This window comes from Hevea brasiliensis, chromosome 9, assembly GCF_030052815.1.
Source record: "Hevea brasiliensis isolate MT/VB/25A 57/8 chromosome 9, ASM3005281v1, whole genome shotgun sequence".
NCBI lineage: Eukaryota > Viridiplantae > Streptophyta > Magnoliopsida > Malpighiales > Euphorbiaceae > Hevea > Hevea brasiliensis.
The window spans coordinates 17,444,944-17,463,004 of record NC_079501.1 but is presented as its reverse complement, the minus strand read 5'-3'; the positions used below and the strand labels follow the sequence as shown (position 1 = coordinate 17,463,004).

General features: G+C 34.2%; 1 protein-coding gene and 1 pseudogene across 1 annotated transcript; one reads left to right on the top strand and one right to left on the bottom strand.

The window, feature by feature from the left end:
• Positions 1-6,667: 6,667 nt before the first annotated feature.
• On the bottom strand, positions 6,668-11,455 carry LOC110665044 (transcription initiation factor TFIID subunit 13-like; annotated as a pseudogene).
• Positions 11,177-15,322, top strand: LOC110665045 (uncharacterized). Its single transcript, XM_058152141.1, has 5 exons — positions 11,177-11,333; positions 13,242-13,316; positions 13,941-14,118; positions 14,204-14,754; positions 14,846-15,322. Exons 1-5 carry the CDS (start codon positions 11,177-11,179, stop codon positions 15,073-15,075), a joined length of 1,191 nt encoding a protein of 396 aa, XP_058008124.1. The 3' UTR covers positions 15,076-15,322.
• The last annotated feature ends 2,739 nt before the right edge of the window (positions 15,323-18,061 follow it).

Genomic DNA, 18,061 nt, shown 5'->3' with positions numbered 1-18,061 from the left:
GCTTCTAGAGTGTTGAACAGGATTTTTTGATAGGTTTATAGCACTAGTATTGTCACATCTTATGGGAATGTGATCAAATTTAATTTCAAAGTCTTCAAGCTGTTGTTTCATCCACAAAATCTGTGCAACACAACTTCCAGCTGCAATATATTCAGCTTCTGCAGTAGAAAGTGCAACAGAAGTTTGCTTTTTACTGTGCCATGAAACTAATGCATGACCTAGAAATTGACAAGTTCCAGAAGTGCTTTTTCTGTCCAGTCTACTACCAGCAAAATCTGAATCACTATAACCAATAAGATCAAATGATTCACATTTTGGATACCACAAGCCAATGTTGTGAGTGCCAATGAGGTACTTAAAAATTCTCTTAACTGCTACAAGATGAGATTCTTTTGGACATGATTGAAATCTTGCACATAAACATACACTAAAATGAATATCTGGTCTAGATGCTGTCAAGTAGAGTAAAGAACCAATCATACCTCTATAAAGTTTGTTATCTACCTCTTTACCTTTTTCATCTTTCTCCAATTTAATTGTTGAGCTCATGGGAGTTCCAACACTTTTCATATCCTCCATTTTGAACTTCTTTAGCATATCCTTTATATACTTGGACTGATTTATAAAAATTCCATCTTTCATTTGCTTAATTTGCAATCCAAGGAAGAAAGTAAGTTCACCCATCATACTCATTTCAAATTCACTTTTCATCATGTTCGAAAATTTCTTACAAAGAGAATGGTTAGTAGCACCAAAAATAATATCATCTACATAAATTTGCACAATAAGCATGTCTTTTCTAATTTTCTTAATGAAAAGAGTAGTATCCACTTTTCCTCTTTTAAAATCATTTTGAAGCAAAAATTTACTAAGTCTCTCATACCATGCTCTAGGAGCTTGCTTTAAACCATAGAGAGCTTTAGTAAGCTTGTAAACATGATTTGGAAAGTGAGGGTCTTCAAAACCAGGAGGTTGAGCTACATAAACTTCTTCATCAATATATCCATTTAAAAATGCACTTTTAACATCCATTTGATAAAGCATGAAATTCTTAAAACATGCAAATGCACACAACATTCTAATAGCTTCAATTCTAGCAACCGGAGCAAAGGTTTCATCAAAATCAATACCTTCCTCTTGGTTGTATCCTTGAGCTACTAGTCTAGCTTTATTTCTAACTACATGTCCTTTTTTATCCATCTTATTCCTAAATACCCATTTAGTTCCAATAACAGAGTGCTTTTTAGGTTTAGGAACAAGTGTCCAAACTTTGTTTCTTTCAAATTGATTTAATTCCTCTTGCATAGCAAAAAGCCAATTTTCATCATTTTGAGCATCATCATATGTTTTGGGTTCAAATTGAGAAACAAAAGCAACATTACCAAAATATCTTCTAAGTTGAGCTCTTGTCATCATTCTTTGTGATGGACTATCAAGAATGTCATCTTTGGAATGATTTCTATGGTACCTCCATTCTTGTGGAATATCTTGATGTTGAGGTTCCTCAATTTGTAGTTCTTCCACATTTGGTTGGGAGTCATCTTGAATTTCAATATTTGTGGAGCAAGGGAGTTCTTCTTCTTTGTCATTTTGATCATCCTCCACTGGTTCTTTTGATTCAAGCTCATCATTGTTCGAACTCTTTGAGTTTAGAATCTGCTCAATTTCATCATCACAAGAATCTTTCCTTTGCAAGGAAGTGTTAGCATCATCAAAAAGTATATGCATTGATTCTTCCATGGTCAATGTTTTTCTATTGAAGATCCTATATGCTTTGCTATTTGTTGAATAGCCTAGAAATATTCCTTCACAAGATTTAGCATCAAATTTCTTGAGATTGCTGTCTTTGTTATTCAAAATGTAACATTTGCAACCAAAGACATGAAAATATGCAATATTGGGTTTTCTTCCTTTCCATAGTTCATAAGGAGTTTTCTTTAAAATAGCTATAATGGAGACTCTGTTCAAAATGTAGCATCTTTGTATTCTGACACGCTTGAAATATTTTGGTAAAATGTTTTCATTCAGCATTGTTCTTGCCATTTCTTGCAAAGATCTGTTTTTCCTTTCAACAACTCCATTTTGTTGTGGAGTTCTAAGAGCTGAGAATGTATGATAAATACCATTTTGAGAGCAGAAATTTTCAAACAAATTATTTTCAAATTCTTTTCCATGATCACTCCTCAAGGATGTAATGCAATATCCTTTTTCATTTTGAGTTCTTTTGCAAAAAGCTTCAAATATATCAAAGGTTTCATCTTTATGAGCAAGAAAGAAAGTCCATGTGAATCTTGAAAAATCATCAACAATTACAAATGCATAAGCCTTGCCTCCTAGACTTCTAGGTGTGATTGGACCAAAAAAATCAAGATGTAATAATTCCAATGGTCTAGACGTAGTTACAACATTTTTTGATTTAAAAGATTATTTTGTATGCTTACCAAGTGCACAAGCTTTGCATTGAAATTCTTTTTCAAATCTTAGCTTTGGAAGTCCTCTAACAAGGTTCCTTCTAGAAAGTTTAGCAAGTGTACTCATGCTAGCATGTCCTAATTTTCTATGCCATAACCATGCACTATCATCTGAAGTCATAAAACATGTTTCACAATTTTCTTCAAGACTTGTTAAATCAAGTAAGTAAATATTATCTATTCTAGCACCAGCAAACATAACATTATTTCCATGAATTTCATAATGTGTAGAAGTAAAAATGACTTTGAAACCATTATCACATAGTTTACTAACACTTAAAAGATTATACTTTAATCCTTGAACTAATGCAACATTCTCAATGCAAGGATTTTTACCAATAGTTCCACATCCAACAATTTTAGCTTTGCTTTTATCACCAAATTTCACATAACCTTCTTCTTTCAAGGTAAGAGAGGAAAACTTGCCTTTATTTCCTGTCATGTGCCTAGAGCAGCCACTATCAATGTACCAATGTTCTGTTTCCAGCATACTCCTTAGGCAGACCTGAAATCAGTTAACTGTTCTTAGGTACCCAAGCAACTTTGGGTCCTTGAATGTTAGTAACATTAGGTAGGGTTCCTTTAGGCACCCATACTTTCTTTGCCTTAAAGGTTCCTTTCCTAATAGGACAAGTATTAATCATATGACCTCTATGATTACAATAAAAGCATGTAATACTCGGTTGAGAAAAGGATGTAGCTTTAACAAAAAATTGTTTGTATTTCTCATACTTCATAAATCCATCATATCCAATTCCAGATTTTTCATTTGTGAATCTTTGATTCCCAAGAAGTATATCAAGTGTTTCTTTTCCTTTTGTAAATTTAGATAAATCTTTTGTCAAAGATTCAACTTTTTCCTCAAGAATTCTGTTTTTCTCAAGAAGTTGTTCACACACTTCTTTTGATCTTTGAAGCTCATCATTAACTTCCTTAAATAATTTCATTTGAGATTTATAAAATTCATTATCCTTTGAAACCATACTCAATGAAATATTTTCTGATCTTAAGGCACAATTTTCATGAACTAAAATTTTGCATTTCTTTTTAAAAGTTCTATACTTATCATATGTCTTCACAAATGCAAGTTCTAATTCATCAACATTTGAAAGTTCAAGATTTACCTCATTTTCCCTATCTTCGATGTGTGAGCTTTCACTTTTTTCTTCAATTGCCATCATGCAAGTATTTGCAGCCTCTTTGTCACTTGTTTCATCATTTGATGAAGAGTCACTATCACTCCATGTTGCCGCCATTGCCTTTTTGCTTTTGTCCTTTCTAAACTTATTTTTCTTCTTCAAAGTAGGACATTTTGGCTTAATGTGGCCTGGTTTGTTACACTCATAACAAACTATTTCACTTGAATGATTTGGAGTCTTTGGAGCATATTTCTTTGTGAACTTCTTGTATTTGCTTCCACCTTTTCTAAATGCTCTTTTGAATCTTTTGACTATCATAGCCATATCTTCATCATCATCACTTGAAGCACTTGAATCATCACTTGAACTAGCTTTAAGAGCAACATTTTTCTTTTTCTCATCTACTTTTTCGGATATGAAAGCTATGCCTTTCTTTTTCTTTTGATCACCTTCATTCTCATCTTTCTTATAAATCATCTCATGTGCAATGAGAGAACCAATTAACTCATCATAGGTGTATTTTCTGAAATCCTTGGTGTCTTGAATAACAGTAGTTTTTGCTTCCCATGTCTTTGGAAGAGACCTCAAAATTTTCTTTACAAGTTCTTGTTCTTCAAATCTCTTTCCAAGAGCTTTAAGTAGATTTACAAGGTCTGTAAATCTGGTACTCATTTCAGCAATAGTTTCACCAGGTTTCATCTCAAATAATTCATAATCACGGATGAGGAGGTTTGCCTTTGACTCTTTCACCACATCAGTTCCTTCATATGTGACTTCTAGTTTGTCCCATATCTCTTTTGCAGTTTGACATCCTGAAATACGATTATACTCATTAATATCAAGAGCACAATGAAAAATGTTAATAGCCTTGTCATTTGTAGAAATTTTCTTCCAATCATTATCATCAAATTCAACTTCAGCTTTAGGAATTTGTACAGTTCCTTCACTGGTTTTATAAGGAATATAAGGACCATCTTTAATTATTCTCCAAGCATCAATGTCAACAGATTGTATAAAGTTTCTCATTCTAGTTTTCCAAAAGGAGTAATTTGTGCCATTAAAAAGTGGTGGTCTAGTGATGGAATAACCTTGACTAAGAGGCGGGTATACCAGTAATTTCTAGATGAACTAGCCATGTGTGTGGATCACTCTAAGGGGTTTAATCCTCAAGCAAGAGAGACAAGCTCTGATACCAAATTGATGTCCCAAAATATGTCCAAGAGGGGGGTGAATTGGACTTTAAAAACAATTTTCGGTTCTTGCTCAAAACCTTTGAAAATTGCAGCTAAGTTCAACTTAATTGACTAATGCGAAATATGAACAATATAACTCTATGAACAAGTTGATTCAAGGTTAAGCTATATGCAATTAGTATACTGATATAACATACTATATTAGCATTCAGTAAATATATCAGTAATCTGGATAGATTTTTAACACAGCAACGAGCGAATACCGGATATACTAAGCGATGGAGATTAAACAACAAGCAGATTATATCAGATATCGAGAAATTTAGCAAGATGGCTTTTTCTCAGATAGCAGCAAGATCAACAGCATATGATATCAATTTTCATATCAGCAAAAGCATATCAATCATAAAGCTAAAATGCATAAATGTAAAGAGCAAGGGTTGAGAAAATGAACACTGAAATTTTTATAGTGGTTCGGCTTTAACTAGCCTACATCCACTCTCTCAAAGATCCCACTTTGAGTCTTCACTCCACTATTCTTCTCTTTTGAAGGCAAGAGACAAAGCCCTTTACAAATTTCTCACCAAAGCTTTTACAAGTAGCTTCACACTTCTACCAAGTGTTATCCCAAACACTTTTCACAACCAAGCTTCAATAGGTGCTTGAATGACCTCTCACAAATGATAATAATGTGTTTAAAACTCACTCTCACTCAATACAACAGAATCTATAAAGAAGAGTTGAGTAAATAAGCCAATGAAGAGCAATAAATCACTTTGAGCACTTTGAATGAAAGCTTTTATGATTTTGAACAGTAGAGGGACTTTCATTAAGTGCAAAATGGCCAAAGGAATGTGTATTTATAGCTTTGGAACGTTTTTTACCGTTGCAGAACTCATTTGAACGTTACAGATACGAATTTCAAGAAAATAGCCATTATTTTATCGTTTTCTGCGATGTTGTGCAGAGTTGAAACAGTTAGCATACTTGAGAAAATAGCAAACTAGTTAGCATACTAAAATAAGTAGCAAACCAGTTAGCATACCCGGAAAACTTTTCTGCATAACTTTCAAAACTATAAAACTTTACACCAAATCATAGTCAAACATTTTTTTTAGGCCAATAATGATATTTAAAAAAAATCTTTTGAGGGATTGAAAATAAGCATCATTGACTTTTACTCCTCAATTCTTTTCACAAGTAATCCTAAAAGATAAAACTAATTCTAATACTATATGTACCTTCAATTCTGATTTTCAATGCAGCTTTGGAAGGTAACATTTTCTTCTTTTATCTCCTTTGACTCGTCCTGTGTTATCCTTAGAATGTCATCCTTTCTTCAGAAGCACGAATCCATCATAAAATCCTTTTGTCCTTTTTCTTTGAGATACACAACACTTAAAAACAATGTTAGTTTGATTCTAGTTGAGTTTTGGTATCATCAAAATCTATGCTCCTTTGAGCTTATGGAGTCAACATATTTATTAAAATAAATAATTTAAAAATAAAATTTCAGTCCATAACAATTTTCCAATTAATCTTATATATGTTATTTTTGCCCCATGGCTAAACTTTTCAAAGATTTATTTATTTTTTCAAAGATCACTCATAAAACACTCTAATCACTAATTGTTATTGGAGAATTTTCAGATAAAAAAAATTGTTATTGGAAATTAGAATCAGAACAATTATCAACACCTTATCTTTGGCTTTTTGTTGTGAAAATATTATGCAACAGAAATTGTGATTTTTATTTTGTAGTTAATTTCCTGAATCTTTATTCTTGCCAGGTTTAAGTGCCGGTTGGTTTTAAGAAGACCACCAAGTCTAGAACATCTCCATGACCATGAACACGTGGAAGACATAAGCACAAATATTATTCTCCATGGCTTTAATTTAATGAAAGAGTAGAGCATGGAACAACAACGATACTTGTAATTTGCTCTACAAATAAAATATAGACCTTCCCAAACATAGTTTTGGTCTAATTTGCTCCACAATGTTTAGGTCTAAAATGTTCATGAATTATACAGCCCATTTACCCAACACCCAGACAAACAGTCGAAGATCAAATATAAGCAAAAACGCAGGATAATTTATGCTCTACCATGTCTCACTCGATCAATGCTAGCTTTTCCTCATCCACTTCAAAAGCTTTCCTTGCTTGTTTCAGTTCCTCTTGCATAGACAGAAGTTCCATACAGCGGTTAAGTTTTGGTAGGTCCTGCAATGTTGAACATACCAACCATAAGTACAACGGAATCAGGGCATAAACTACAATTGCCCATATACATCTCTCAAGTAACAAAAGCATGAGCTGGGCATGATAGATGGGGAGGCAAAAGGTGATAAATGTCAATGCACTGATTGGCATACCAGTCTCAATTCTATCTCCATACAAAGTCATCGGCAATATCTTGCATTATCATTTGATAAGAACAAATTGGATTGAATCTGCTTTATCAAATATGTAACAGTAGCTAGTGCTATGATGTATGAAAGTGTACATGATTTAGCTAGCATTCACAGATAATACAAGCATCAGTAAATTATATTTCCCAACACCCCATCCCCCTCCCCCTCTTCATCTCCCTTTTCCATGAATAAAAGGGAAATTAACTGTACAAGGGTAATTTAAAAAATAATATACTGAAATGGGTTAGAATGTTGGATATTTACGGGAGGGGGTGAAAAAACAAAAAAACGTTGATAAAAATAGCGTCCCCACAGAAAAACGCTATTTTAAATAGCGTCCCAAAGAAAACGCTATTCAAAATAGCGTCCTGATACCAAAACGCTATTCAAAATAGCGTTTTGACGTGAGGACGCTATTTTGAATAGCGTCCCCACGAGCAGCAGCACCCCACTAGCGTCCCAGCGAGCAGGACGCTACTATAAGTAGCGTCCTAGTCCCCTCTTCGTAGCGTCCCAGTCCCCTCTCCGCCATGCACCCCATGCAGCTGCTAACCCAAAAACACGCTAATCATATTAGCGTCCCACGAACAAAGATGCTAATTATATTAGCGTCAGGAGCTACAAGATGCTAATTTAATTAGCATTAGCGTCCCGCGGGTGTGGTGTGCAATGGGACGCTATTCAAAATAGCGTCCCAACTTCGGATGCTAATATGATTAGCGTCCGGAGTTCAGACGCTATTTTGAACAGCGTCTGGAGTTTGGGCGCTATTTTGAATAGCGTTCCAAGCGCTGACCACTGACACACACCCCCTTTTCGTAATTTTTAAATTTGTTACCCATTTCAGTATTTTTTATTTTCGATTCACCCTGTTACAGTCATTCACCCTGAATAAAAGAGGCAATGCCAACTTATAGGCAATCAGTTAGAACGTACAATCAAGGACTAGCATGAGGTGATAAGGAATTTAAGGGTAAAATAAGAGAGAATATACGAAAATGTAGAGCAAAATTGCCCATAATATGAACAATGGAAATTCAGTGGTCATAACACCTTGTGAATTAAGTACAGAAAATCATCAACTACTAGCTTTCCCCTCTTTGATCCTATATCTTGGGCATTATGTGCCTGCAAAAAGTCAGCAAACAGTCATAATGCCCACCCTATCCTCTTGCTTAAGGCTGTCATGCCAACATAAAAGAATGCTTACCAAATCTGTTACGTACTCCACGACAATATCCTCCACAAGTGCCACAGTTTCAGGAAGAGGCTGATCATGCAGCACAATAAATTCATAATTGTATTGAAAGTAAACCAAACAATTGAACATGTAGAAACTAGGCAACATACTGAATTTAATATAGACATTAAGAGAGAAGCTTTTTGATTATGGGAATATAATAATTAAAAACTTTCCCATACTTGCAGCAGGTAAGAAAGAAAAAGGTTTGAACATAATAATGACAGCACAAGATTGACAATTCTATTTCATGCATAAATATGTGCATGTAACACTGTGTGTATCTAGTTGATCAGTTAGAACATTATAGACAATTAATAGCATTGATTTTCTTTTTCCTTTCCTTTCTTCTGGTTTTCACCTGTACTGCAATTAAAAACCTCAGATATAATGCGTTAAAAACTACCAGGTCCATGCTTCTAACAGGACATGTAACACAAGAGTTCATTTGGCATTGAGTTCAGAACCCACTTTTTCAAAAAACACCCTTTTAGATGTTACCAGAATCATTTTCGAAGTGTTAGCTGTTTTAGAGTTTTTATGAAAAAATATGACCTTAAAAACAATTTTTATAGGTCTTTGTTCAACATATTGAGATTTGAAAATAATGTTTTTCTCAATAATAGCTCCAATAATAATGCTAAACAAACTCTAAATTGCAATGGAAAAAGTTTATCCTGTTATAATAAAATATTTCAAGTTATGATACATGGTGCCACTTACATTAGGATCATCTCCAAAACCATACATCATGTGCTGCACTGTAGCATTAAAAACAACACAAAATTAATATAAAATCCATGAGAAAAGCAGCAAAGCAAAGTTATCAGTCACTTACAGTCCTTCTGAAAGACTCCTCGCTTTCACATAAATGAAGTTTCAGAAAGTTGTGAGGATCCAACTTTAGATTTCAACGAGGTTCCTGCAGATGAGGTGTTCATCTTCTAAGTGTACTTATTTCCCCTTACTTATCTATCACAGAAATCAATTTAATTTTGGCAGGCAGTCAAATGCCACAACTATGCAAATTTCAAAGCTGAAAGTTGGTTGACGGCTCCCTTATGAACGTATAGCAGGTGAAGTTCAATAGCTGAAATTCCCTGCATTAGCCTGCTTTTCTATTATGTCTCCATCTGCTAAAATGGAGGTGTTAGAAGGTCAATTTGAGAAGACCAGTAAAATACAAAAGAAAGGAGAAGCTAGTTGTTTGTGAAGGAGTTGCCCAGGTGTTGTAAGGGAATGCTACTGATTACTGGAACAGGTGAACAACACAGTAAAGTAGCTGGGTATTCTGGATCCAGCTACTGTCTCTACCGAAGCAAGAGGTTAGCTGAGACAGGTAATTGATTCAGAACTCTCTCCCAGTCTCCCTAGGGTATAAATAGCTGCATGATATTTAAAATTTTAATAAAAAGGTCTTAGTAGGAAAAGGAAAGAGAGGTTGAATAACAAATACATGGTGAGTTTCACATCATACAGAGAATAAGTTTATGAGTTTTATTATATTTCTATTTTTTTTAGACTGCTGAGATAATTTTCAGCCATTAGAAATGAGATTCTGATAGTAATTTTTTTTTTCTCTACTTTTACATATACCCAAACATTGTAATTCATTATCAAACAAAGAGAGGTCCTTCGTTTCAATGATAGGAACCCTTTTCCACTTCTGATTCAATTTCAGTATCCACTTCGCTGCTCATACTTCACCACTCAACAAAAACTATGTACATAAATTACGAACAATTTTTTTCCCGTCTTCATCACCATAGACATTACAAACAATATAGGCTGAGCCCACAAAACAAGAGAAAAACCAAGGCAGGAATTAGTGCCTTGAAAAGCCTGAAGATATTTATTTGGCATAAAATAACAAGGCAAGGATTCTCTGTTGTGATGTGAATAGTGAAACAGTGTGTTGCAAGTAAATAAGATAGTGGCTTGGCTTGATTAGATGATACGATGCGTATTGGTAGTGGTAATATCCAGAGTCTTCTGCCAGATTACCTAGTTGTTGGGCATGCTGTTATGCTGGTCGGGCTGTTAGCCTTCGAGAACGGGATTGTAGGGTAAATAGTTACATGGGCGGGAAAGGTAGAGTAGTTGTTGAGAGTTGTTAGATTCTGTTAGCAGATCAACTATAAGATTTGTAACCGTTGTATTGTAAAACGATTCTTGATTCTTCTGAATGAAAGATTGGTTGAGTTCCTCATCTTTTCCACTGTATTTTCTTTTTTTCCATTTTTTATCACAACATTGGTATCAGAGCGGTGATCCACAGCAATGGCAGGGGTAGAAACACATTCACAAGAGTGGCGGAAAGAGATAGCTTCTATGGTGATAGAAGCAGAGTACAGGCAGGAGGCAAGGCTGCAAGAGATGGTAGCTTGCCAAGAAGTGAAGTTTAAAGGAATTGTAGATGAGCTCAAATCCTTGATTACGGGATTGAGTTGTCAGAATGTAGAAGCAGTAAGACAGAAGAATTGTAGCGAACAATCACAAGTTGAAGAGATATCTGTTCGAAATAATCTATGGAATAGTTCTGCCAAATTGGAATTTCCCTGTTTCAACAGTGAGGGATTAGAAGGGTGATGATTAAGGGCAGAATATTTCTTCGAAGTGGGAAGAATTGAGTATCAGAATAGGGTCAAAGTTGCTGCATTACATTTGGAGGGCCGTGCAATTCAATGGCATCAAGGTTTTATTAAAACCAAAGGAGCTATGGCTTATGCTAATTGGGATGAGTATGTGAGGGCATTGGGAAGTAGATTTGGAGATCATGCTTTTGATGACCCAATTGCGGAATTAAGAAACTTGAAACAATCAGATTCCTTGCAGGAATACTTGAATCGCTTTGATGATCTTTATCCGAAAGCAGGTATCACTGAGGAACAATCTTTAAGTTTTTTTTCTTTCTAGTTTAAATGATGAGATGCCCATCAGTGCTATCAAAGGCGAGCGAGGTGGCCAGGCGAGGCGCCCCTCTATCGCCTCGACTGGAACGCCTAGCTGGATTTTGAGAAGGCGACGCCTCAGGCTGGAGAGGCGAGAGGTGAGGCAGGCGAAGGCGATGCCTCTTCACAGCAAGGTAAGTTTTTTTTTTTTTAAATTAAAAAATCAATAAACCTACCAAGCCACACCACTTCTTCACGAAGACAGCAGAGCCGCTTTTTTCCTCAAGCTCACGAAGATAGTAGAGCAGAGCCTTCCTCGACTTCACGACGACAGGTACGCCCTCTCTCTCTCTCTCTTATCTTCTTCTTCTTCTTCTTCTTCTTCTTCTTTTTCTTCTTTCCTCTTCTTTCCTCGCTCCGATCTCTCTCTCTCACGTCCCTTTTTTTTTTTTTCTCCCTCTCCACTTTTCTTCTTTCCTGTTGCTGCTCTGTTCGATCTCTCTCTCACGTCCCCTTTTTTTTCTCCCTCTCCACTTTTCTTCTTTCCTGCTGTTGCTCTGTTCGATCTCTCTCTCACGTCCCTTTCCTGCTGCTGCTCTGTTTTTTATTTTTTCTCTTTTTTTTTTCCCTCTCCTCTCCTTCTTCTTTCAGCAGTCCCTTTTTATTTTTTCTTTTTTTTTTTCCTTCTCCTCCTTATAATTAGTTAGTTATTATTAATTATTTATTTATTTATTAATTTAATTATTTTATTTTTGATTCTTGCTAATTAATTATTTAAATTTTATGGTTATTGGTAAATTGATTATTTTACTTTGTATTCTTGTTCAATTAGTTGATTAATTAATATGGGTATTGTTGATTTGTTAGTATTTCGTTTAATTTTTATTTGTTATTCTTGTTAATTTGATTAGTTTTACTTTTTACCTTGTTAATTAGACATTATTTGTTAATTAATTAATTATTTTATATAGGTATTATTAATTTATTGTTAATTTGATTTTTTATCTTCTTATTATTGTTAATTAATTGTTTAATTTATATGGGTATTGTTAATTTGTTATTAATTAGTTTACCTTTTACTTGTTATTCTTGTTAATTAGTTTTAGTTTGATTAATTTTGCTTTTTTCTTGTTAATTAGATATTAGATGTTTATTTTATATGGGTATTATTAATTTATTGTTAATTTGATTATTTTCTTTTTGTTCTTAGTAAGTAATTGTGTAATTTATATGGACATTATTACTTTGTTGTTAATTAGTTTACTTTTTACTTCTCATTATTGTTAATTAGTTGTTAGATTAATTAGTTTTACTTTTGTCTTGTTAATTAGACATTAGTTGTTTATTTTATATGGTATTATTAATTTATTATTAATTTGATGATTTTACTTTTTGTTCTTATTAATTAATTGTTTAATTTATATAGACATTGTTAATTTGTTGTTAATTAGTTTACTATTTTACTTTTTACTTATTATTCTTGTTAATTACTTATTTAATTTATATTAGATATTGTTAATTTGTTGTTAATTTATTTATTTTTTATTCTTGTTAATTTTTTTGTTAGATTATAAATGGGTGATAAAAATAATACATCTAGATCTTCTGCTAGTAGTAGAAGAACGGACCCAGGATGGGCACATGTAATTCAAGTTAGAGAAAATGATACCAATGATCTTCAATGCATGTACTGTATGAAAGTTATAAAGGAGGAATTAATAGAATCAAGCAACATCTTGTTGGAGGTTACAAAAATGTAATTCGGTGTCCAAAATGTCCAGAAGATGTAAGGAATCAAATGCAGAAATTCATTGCAAAAAAAAGAGAGCAAAAATCAATTATGAATATGGAAAGACCACCTGAATTTGATGATGTTTAAGTACTGGGATTAGATAAAAATGAGAAAGAGGAAGAGTTGATGCAAGAAATTGGCAGTGAAAGAAGAAAGCAAGTACTGGAGGTTACAGGTAGTAGTGCTTCAAAAAAGCAAAAGTTTTACCATCACAAAGTAGTAGAGGGCCTATTGACTGTTATTTTTCCCCTAGACCTACTGTTATGGGAAAAAATATGAGGCAAACTACCATTGATGAAAATAGTCCAGCTAAAAAGGAGTTAAGGGAGCGTGCTTGTGTTGCCATAGCACGATGGATGTATAATGTGGGAATAGCTTTTAATGCTATGAATTATGATAGCTTTGGGGAAATGATTCGAGCAATTGAAAATTATGGGAGAGAAATGAAACCTCCAAGTTTTCATGAGGTTAGAGTTCGGTTACTTAACAAAGAAGTGCAAATCATAAATGATATTCTCGAGTCTCATAAAGAAGAATGGGAAAATTATGGATGTACATTGATGTGTGATGGATGGACGGATTAATTTCTTGGCTAATAATCCTAAGGGAAGTGTATTTATTAAATCAGTTGATGCAAGTGATAAATCAAAGACAGCGGCATTGTTGGCTAGTTTGATTGAGAAAGATTGATGAAAATTGGTCCTAAATAAAATTTTTATTTAATTTTTTCTATTACTAAAAAAAATATCATTTTATTTTTATTATTAATGGAATGAATTTTTCTACTTGTTTATGACAGGAAGAATATTGGAAGCAAATTTTCCTCATCTATACTGGACTCCATGTGCAGCCCATTGTATAGATTTGATGTTGGAGGATATCTTTAAGATTTGTGTTTTCAAAGAAACATTCCGCAAAGCTGTTGAGCTTACCGGTTTCATACATGGCTCTTCAGGAGTTCTAAATATGTTGCGGAAGTTTACTAATGGAGTAGAATTGCTAAGGCCAGGGAAAACTAGATTTGCTACTGCTTTTATTACACTAGGAAGGATTCATCTTCAGAAAGCCAACATTAGAAAAAATGTTTACTTCGGAAAGTTGGACAACTAGTAAATGGGCTAAAGAGGTGAAAGGCAAAAAGTGTGAAAGGACAATTTTGAGTCCTGCCTTCTGGAATCATGTTGTTTATGCTCTTAAGGTTTCCGGTCCTCTTGTTAGTGTGCTTCGACTTGTTGATAATGAAAAAAAACCAGCTATGGGATATATTTATGAAGCCATGGATAGGGCTAAAGAAGCCATTGCCAACTCACTCAATGACAATGAAGAGAAATACAAGAGCATTTTTGAGATTATTGATGCGAGATGGTCACTTCAATTGCATCGTCCTTTGCATGCTGCCGTATACTTTTTGAATCCTGAATTTTTTTATCCAAATAAGATGAGAATTGAATCTGATGAAGGGGTCAATACAGGATCGCTTTCGTGCATTCATAAAATGAAAAAAAATTCAGCAAAAGTTGACATGATTCTTAATGAAATTGAGAGATACAAGGCAGCTACAGGGACCTTTGGTTTTCCTTCTGCTATTAGAGGAAGAACAACCAAATCTCCAGGTTATTAATTTATTTCTTATTAATTTTTAATTTTGCTCATTTATTAATTTATATCATGAATTTAACAATCATTGGTTCTATATTTTAATAGCTGCTTGGTGGAAAACATATGGTTCTTCAACTCCAAACCTACAAAAGTTTGTTGTAAAGGTTCTGAGTCTCACATGTAGTGCAAGTGGTTGCGAAAGAAATTGGAGTGTATTTGAGTATGTAAGTAATATATATATATATATATATATATATATATATAAATTCTTAATTTGTTATTTTATCTTGAGCCTTTTGAGTTTGAAGTTTAACTTATTTGTTACTGTAAAATAAATGACAGCTTCATAGTAAGAAAAGAAATCGGTTATTTCAATAACGCTTGGACAATTTGGTATATGTGAAATACAATAGAGCGTTGCTACACCGACACACTTTTGGGGATATCACAACACCTATTGATTTGGCAAATATTGATGAAAGTAATGAATGGTTGCTTGGTGAATTAGAAAAAGGCGATGGGGATGATGATGATGATGATTCTCTTGTTTTCATTAATGACGTATTGACCTGGGGTGATGTTTGTAGAGCAGCTGGAGTTTATGAATCTTGTTATGAATTGAGATCAGCTGCAAGATCAACACCACTAGTTGAAACTCCATCATTTCGAAGGCCTCGTGCAATGAGAGGTGCATCCTCTTCGCAAGTTGATGATGATGAAGAGGAGGAAGAATTTGTGATGGCCGTTGTTGAAAATGAAGATAATTTTGGAAATCTTGATGATGAGTAGTTTTAGTTATAAGTTTTTTACGTACTTCTTGCATTTTGTTTATCATGACTTACAACTTATTTTTATGTATTAAAGTCTGAACTTCTATAATTTACATTTTCTATTATGTGACTTATGACTTGTTTTTAATTTTTTATTTATTATGTATAATTTTATAGCATTACTTTTATCATATACATCTGCTAAAAATTCAGATATGAACTATTTCTTTTTTTAACATCTCTTATCATTATGTGTGTTTTTACTTATGCTATATATTTTAATTTTACAGTCTCATATTTTCACTTGTATCTTATACTTAAGTTGGAAATACAGGTATGCACTTTTTTCATTTTCTCGTATTTTAGATATAAACATAGTGTAAATAATATTTTTTTTCTTTTTAATATATTTTTTTACTTATCAACCATTTAAAAGTATATATATATATATATAAAATTTAAACAATTAAGGTTATGGCGCCTTGCTTCAAAAAGGCCCTCGCCTCGCCTCTCGCCTAAGGCCATAGAATACTCTATCGCCTTAGTGTCGCCTTGATAACACTGATGCCCATTCGTATGCTCAAACCTAAATCCCTAGCCGAAGCATATTCTCTTGCAAGATTGCAAGAACTGACAGTGGCGGCTATACAACAGAAGCCAAAACCAGTCAGTAAACCAACCACAAGTGCCATAGCCAGTACCAGTTACCAGAAACCCTTAACCATAACCACCTCTACTTACCCCAAAAGTTCACAACCTGCAAAAGATTCCCCTGCAACCCAAAACAATTCAATCTTACCTAAAACCACTTCTTTCTCTAAGAAATTCCCTAGCACCTTGACCAGTAAAGATATAGATGAGAAAAGGGCAAAGAATTTGTGCTATTGGTGTGACGAAAAATATTCTCCTGGCCATAAATGTAAAAAAAGGCAAGTTTATGTGCTGCAATTAAAGGAAATAATTGATGAGGAAGAATTAGAAGCTACTGTTGATGATAGTTCAGCAGAGGAAGATTGTGTTTCACAAGGCCAGCTTTCTTTAAATGCTTTATGGGGCACTGGTAGTAATCACACTATGCTTATTAAAGGGCAGTGTGGTAAGAAGAGGCTTCATGTGCTTATAGACACTGGTAGTACGCATAACTTCTTGAATGAACAGCTGGCTAAAGATCTTCAATGTTCTATTGATGCTGTGAAGGGTATATGGGTTGAAATTGCTAATGGACAAGCAATTCAATGCAATTCTATGTGCCATGAGTTTCAGTGGACTATGCAGCAACAATCTTTTAAGACTGATGTTTACTTGCTTCCCTTAGAAAGCTATGACTTGATCCTAGGCATTCAGTGGCTTAAGACACTTGGTACTGTCAATTGGAACTTTGCAGATTTGACTATGTCTTTTCAGTTACAGGGGCAACAACATGTTTTATGTGGTGATAAATTTGAGACAGGTCAGAACTTGCATGTGCTCAATATTAAGCAAGCTGATTGGCTTTCTACTAATAAGATTTTTTTCCCTGAATATGATGGGATGTTTGCTGTACAAGAAAGGAATGATTGGCCTGAACTTCAGCAATTGTTGCAATCTTATTCTGATCTCTTTCAAGAACCTAAGGAATTACCTCCTCATAGAGATCATGATAATAGAATCATTATCACGTCTGGTTCTCAACCTGTTAATGCAAGGCCTTATAGGTATGCCTCTATGCAGAAAAATGTCATTGAAAATATGGTGAAGGACATGTTGAAATCTGGTGTAATTAGAAACAGTACTAGCCCATATGCTAGCCCTGTGGTCTTAGTCAAGAAAAAGGATAATTCTTGGAGGCTGTGTATTGATTATAGAAGTCTTAATAACATTGCTGTGAAGGACAAATTTCCAATACCATTGATTGAGGAGTTGTTGGAGGAATTGGGAGGGGCTAAGGTGTTTTCTAAAATTGATTTAAGGTCTGGATATTGGCAAGTAAGAATGTCTGAAGAAGATGTACCTAAAACTGCATTCAAAACTCATGAGGGACATTATGAGTTCTTAGTAATGCCTTTTGGGTTGACCAATGAACCTTCTACCTTCCAATCCTTGATGAATTCAGTGTTTAAACATTTATTGAGGAAATTTGTGCTTGTATTTTTTGATAACATATTGATTTACAGTAAGAATAAGGAGGAGCATTTGTATCATTTGCAAGTTGTATTGCAGTTAATGAGAGAGCATAAGTTGTATGCTACGGAGAGCAAATGTTACTTTGGGGCAGATCAGGTAGAATATTTGGGACATGTTATTACTGCAGACGGGGTTCAGACTGATCCTAAAAAGATTGAGGCTGTGCAAAATTGGCCTACACCTCAGAATGTGAAACAGTTAAGGAGCTTTCTTGGGCTTACAGGATATTATAGAAGATTTGTCCCGGGGTATGGGAAGCTAGCTAAGCCCTTGACTGATTGATTAAAAAAGGGCAGTTATGTGTGGACTGATGAAACACAGCATGCATTTCTCACTCTTAAGCAAGCTATGGTACGCACACCAGTTCTTTCTTTACCTGATTTCTCAA

What these genes read in the sequence shown, in the direction of transcription:
- LOC110665045 (XM_058152141.1), top strand. Translation starts at nt 11,177, where the DNA reads ATGGCTTATGCTAATTGGGATGAGTATGTGAGGGCATTGGGAAGTAGA. An exon ending in GCAAGTACTGGAGGTTACAG is followed by an intron (nt 13,317 to 13,940) that starts GTAGTAGTGCTT and finishes TGTTTATGACAG; the next exon opens with GAAGAATATTGGAAGCAAAT. An exon ending in GTTCTAAATATGTTGCGGAA is followed by an intron (nt 14,119 to 14,203) that starts GTTTACTAATGG and finishes ATTCATCTTCAG; the next exon opens with AAAGCCAACATTAGAAAAAA.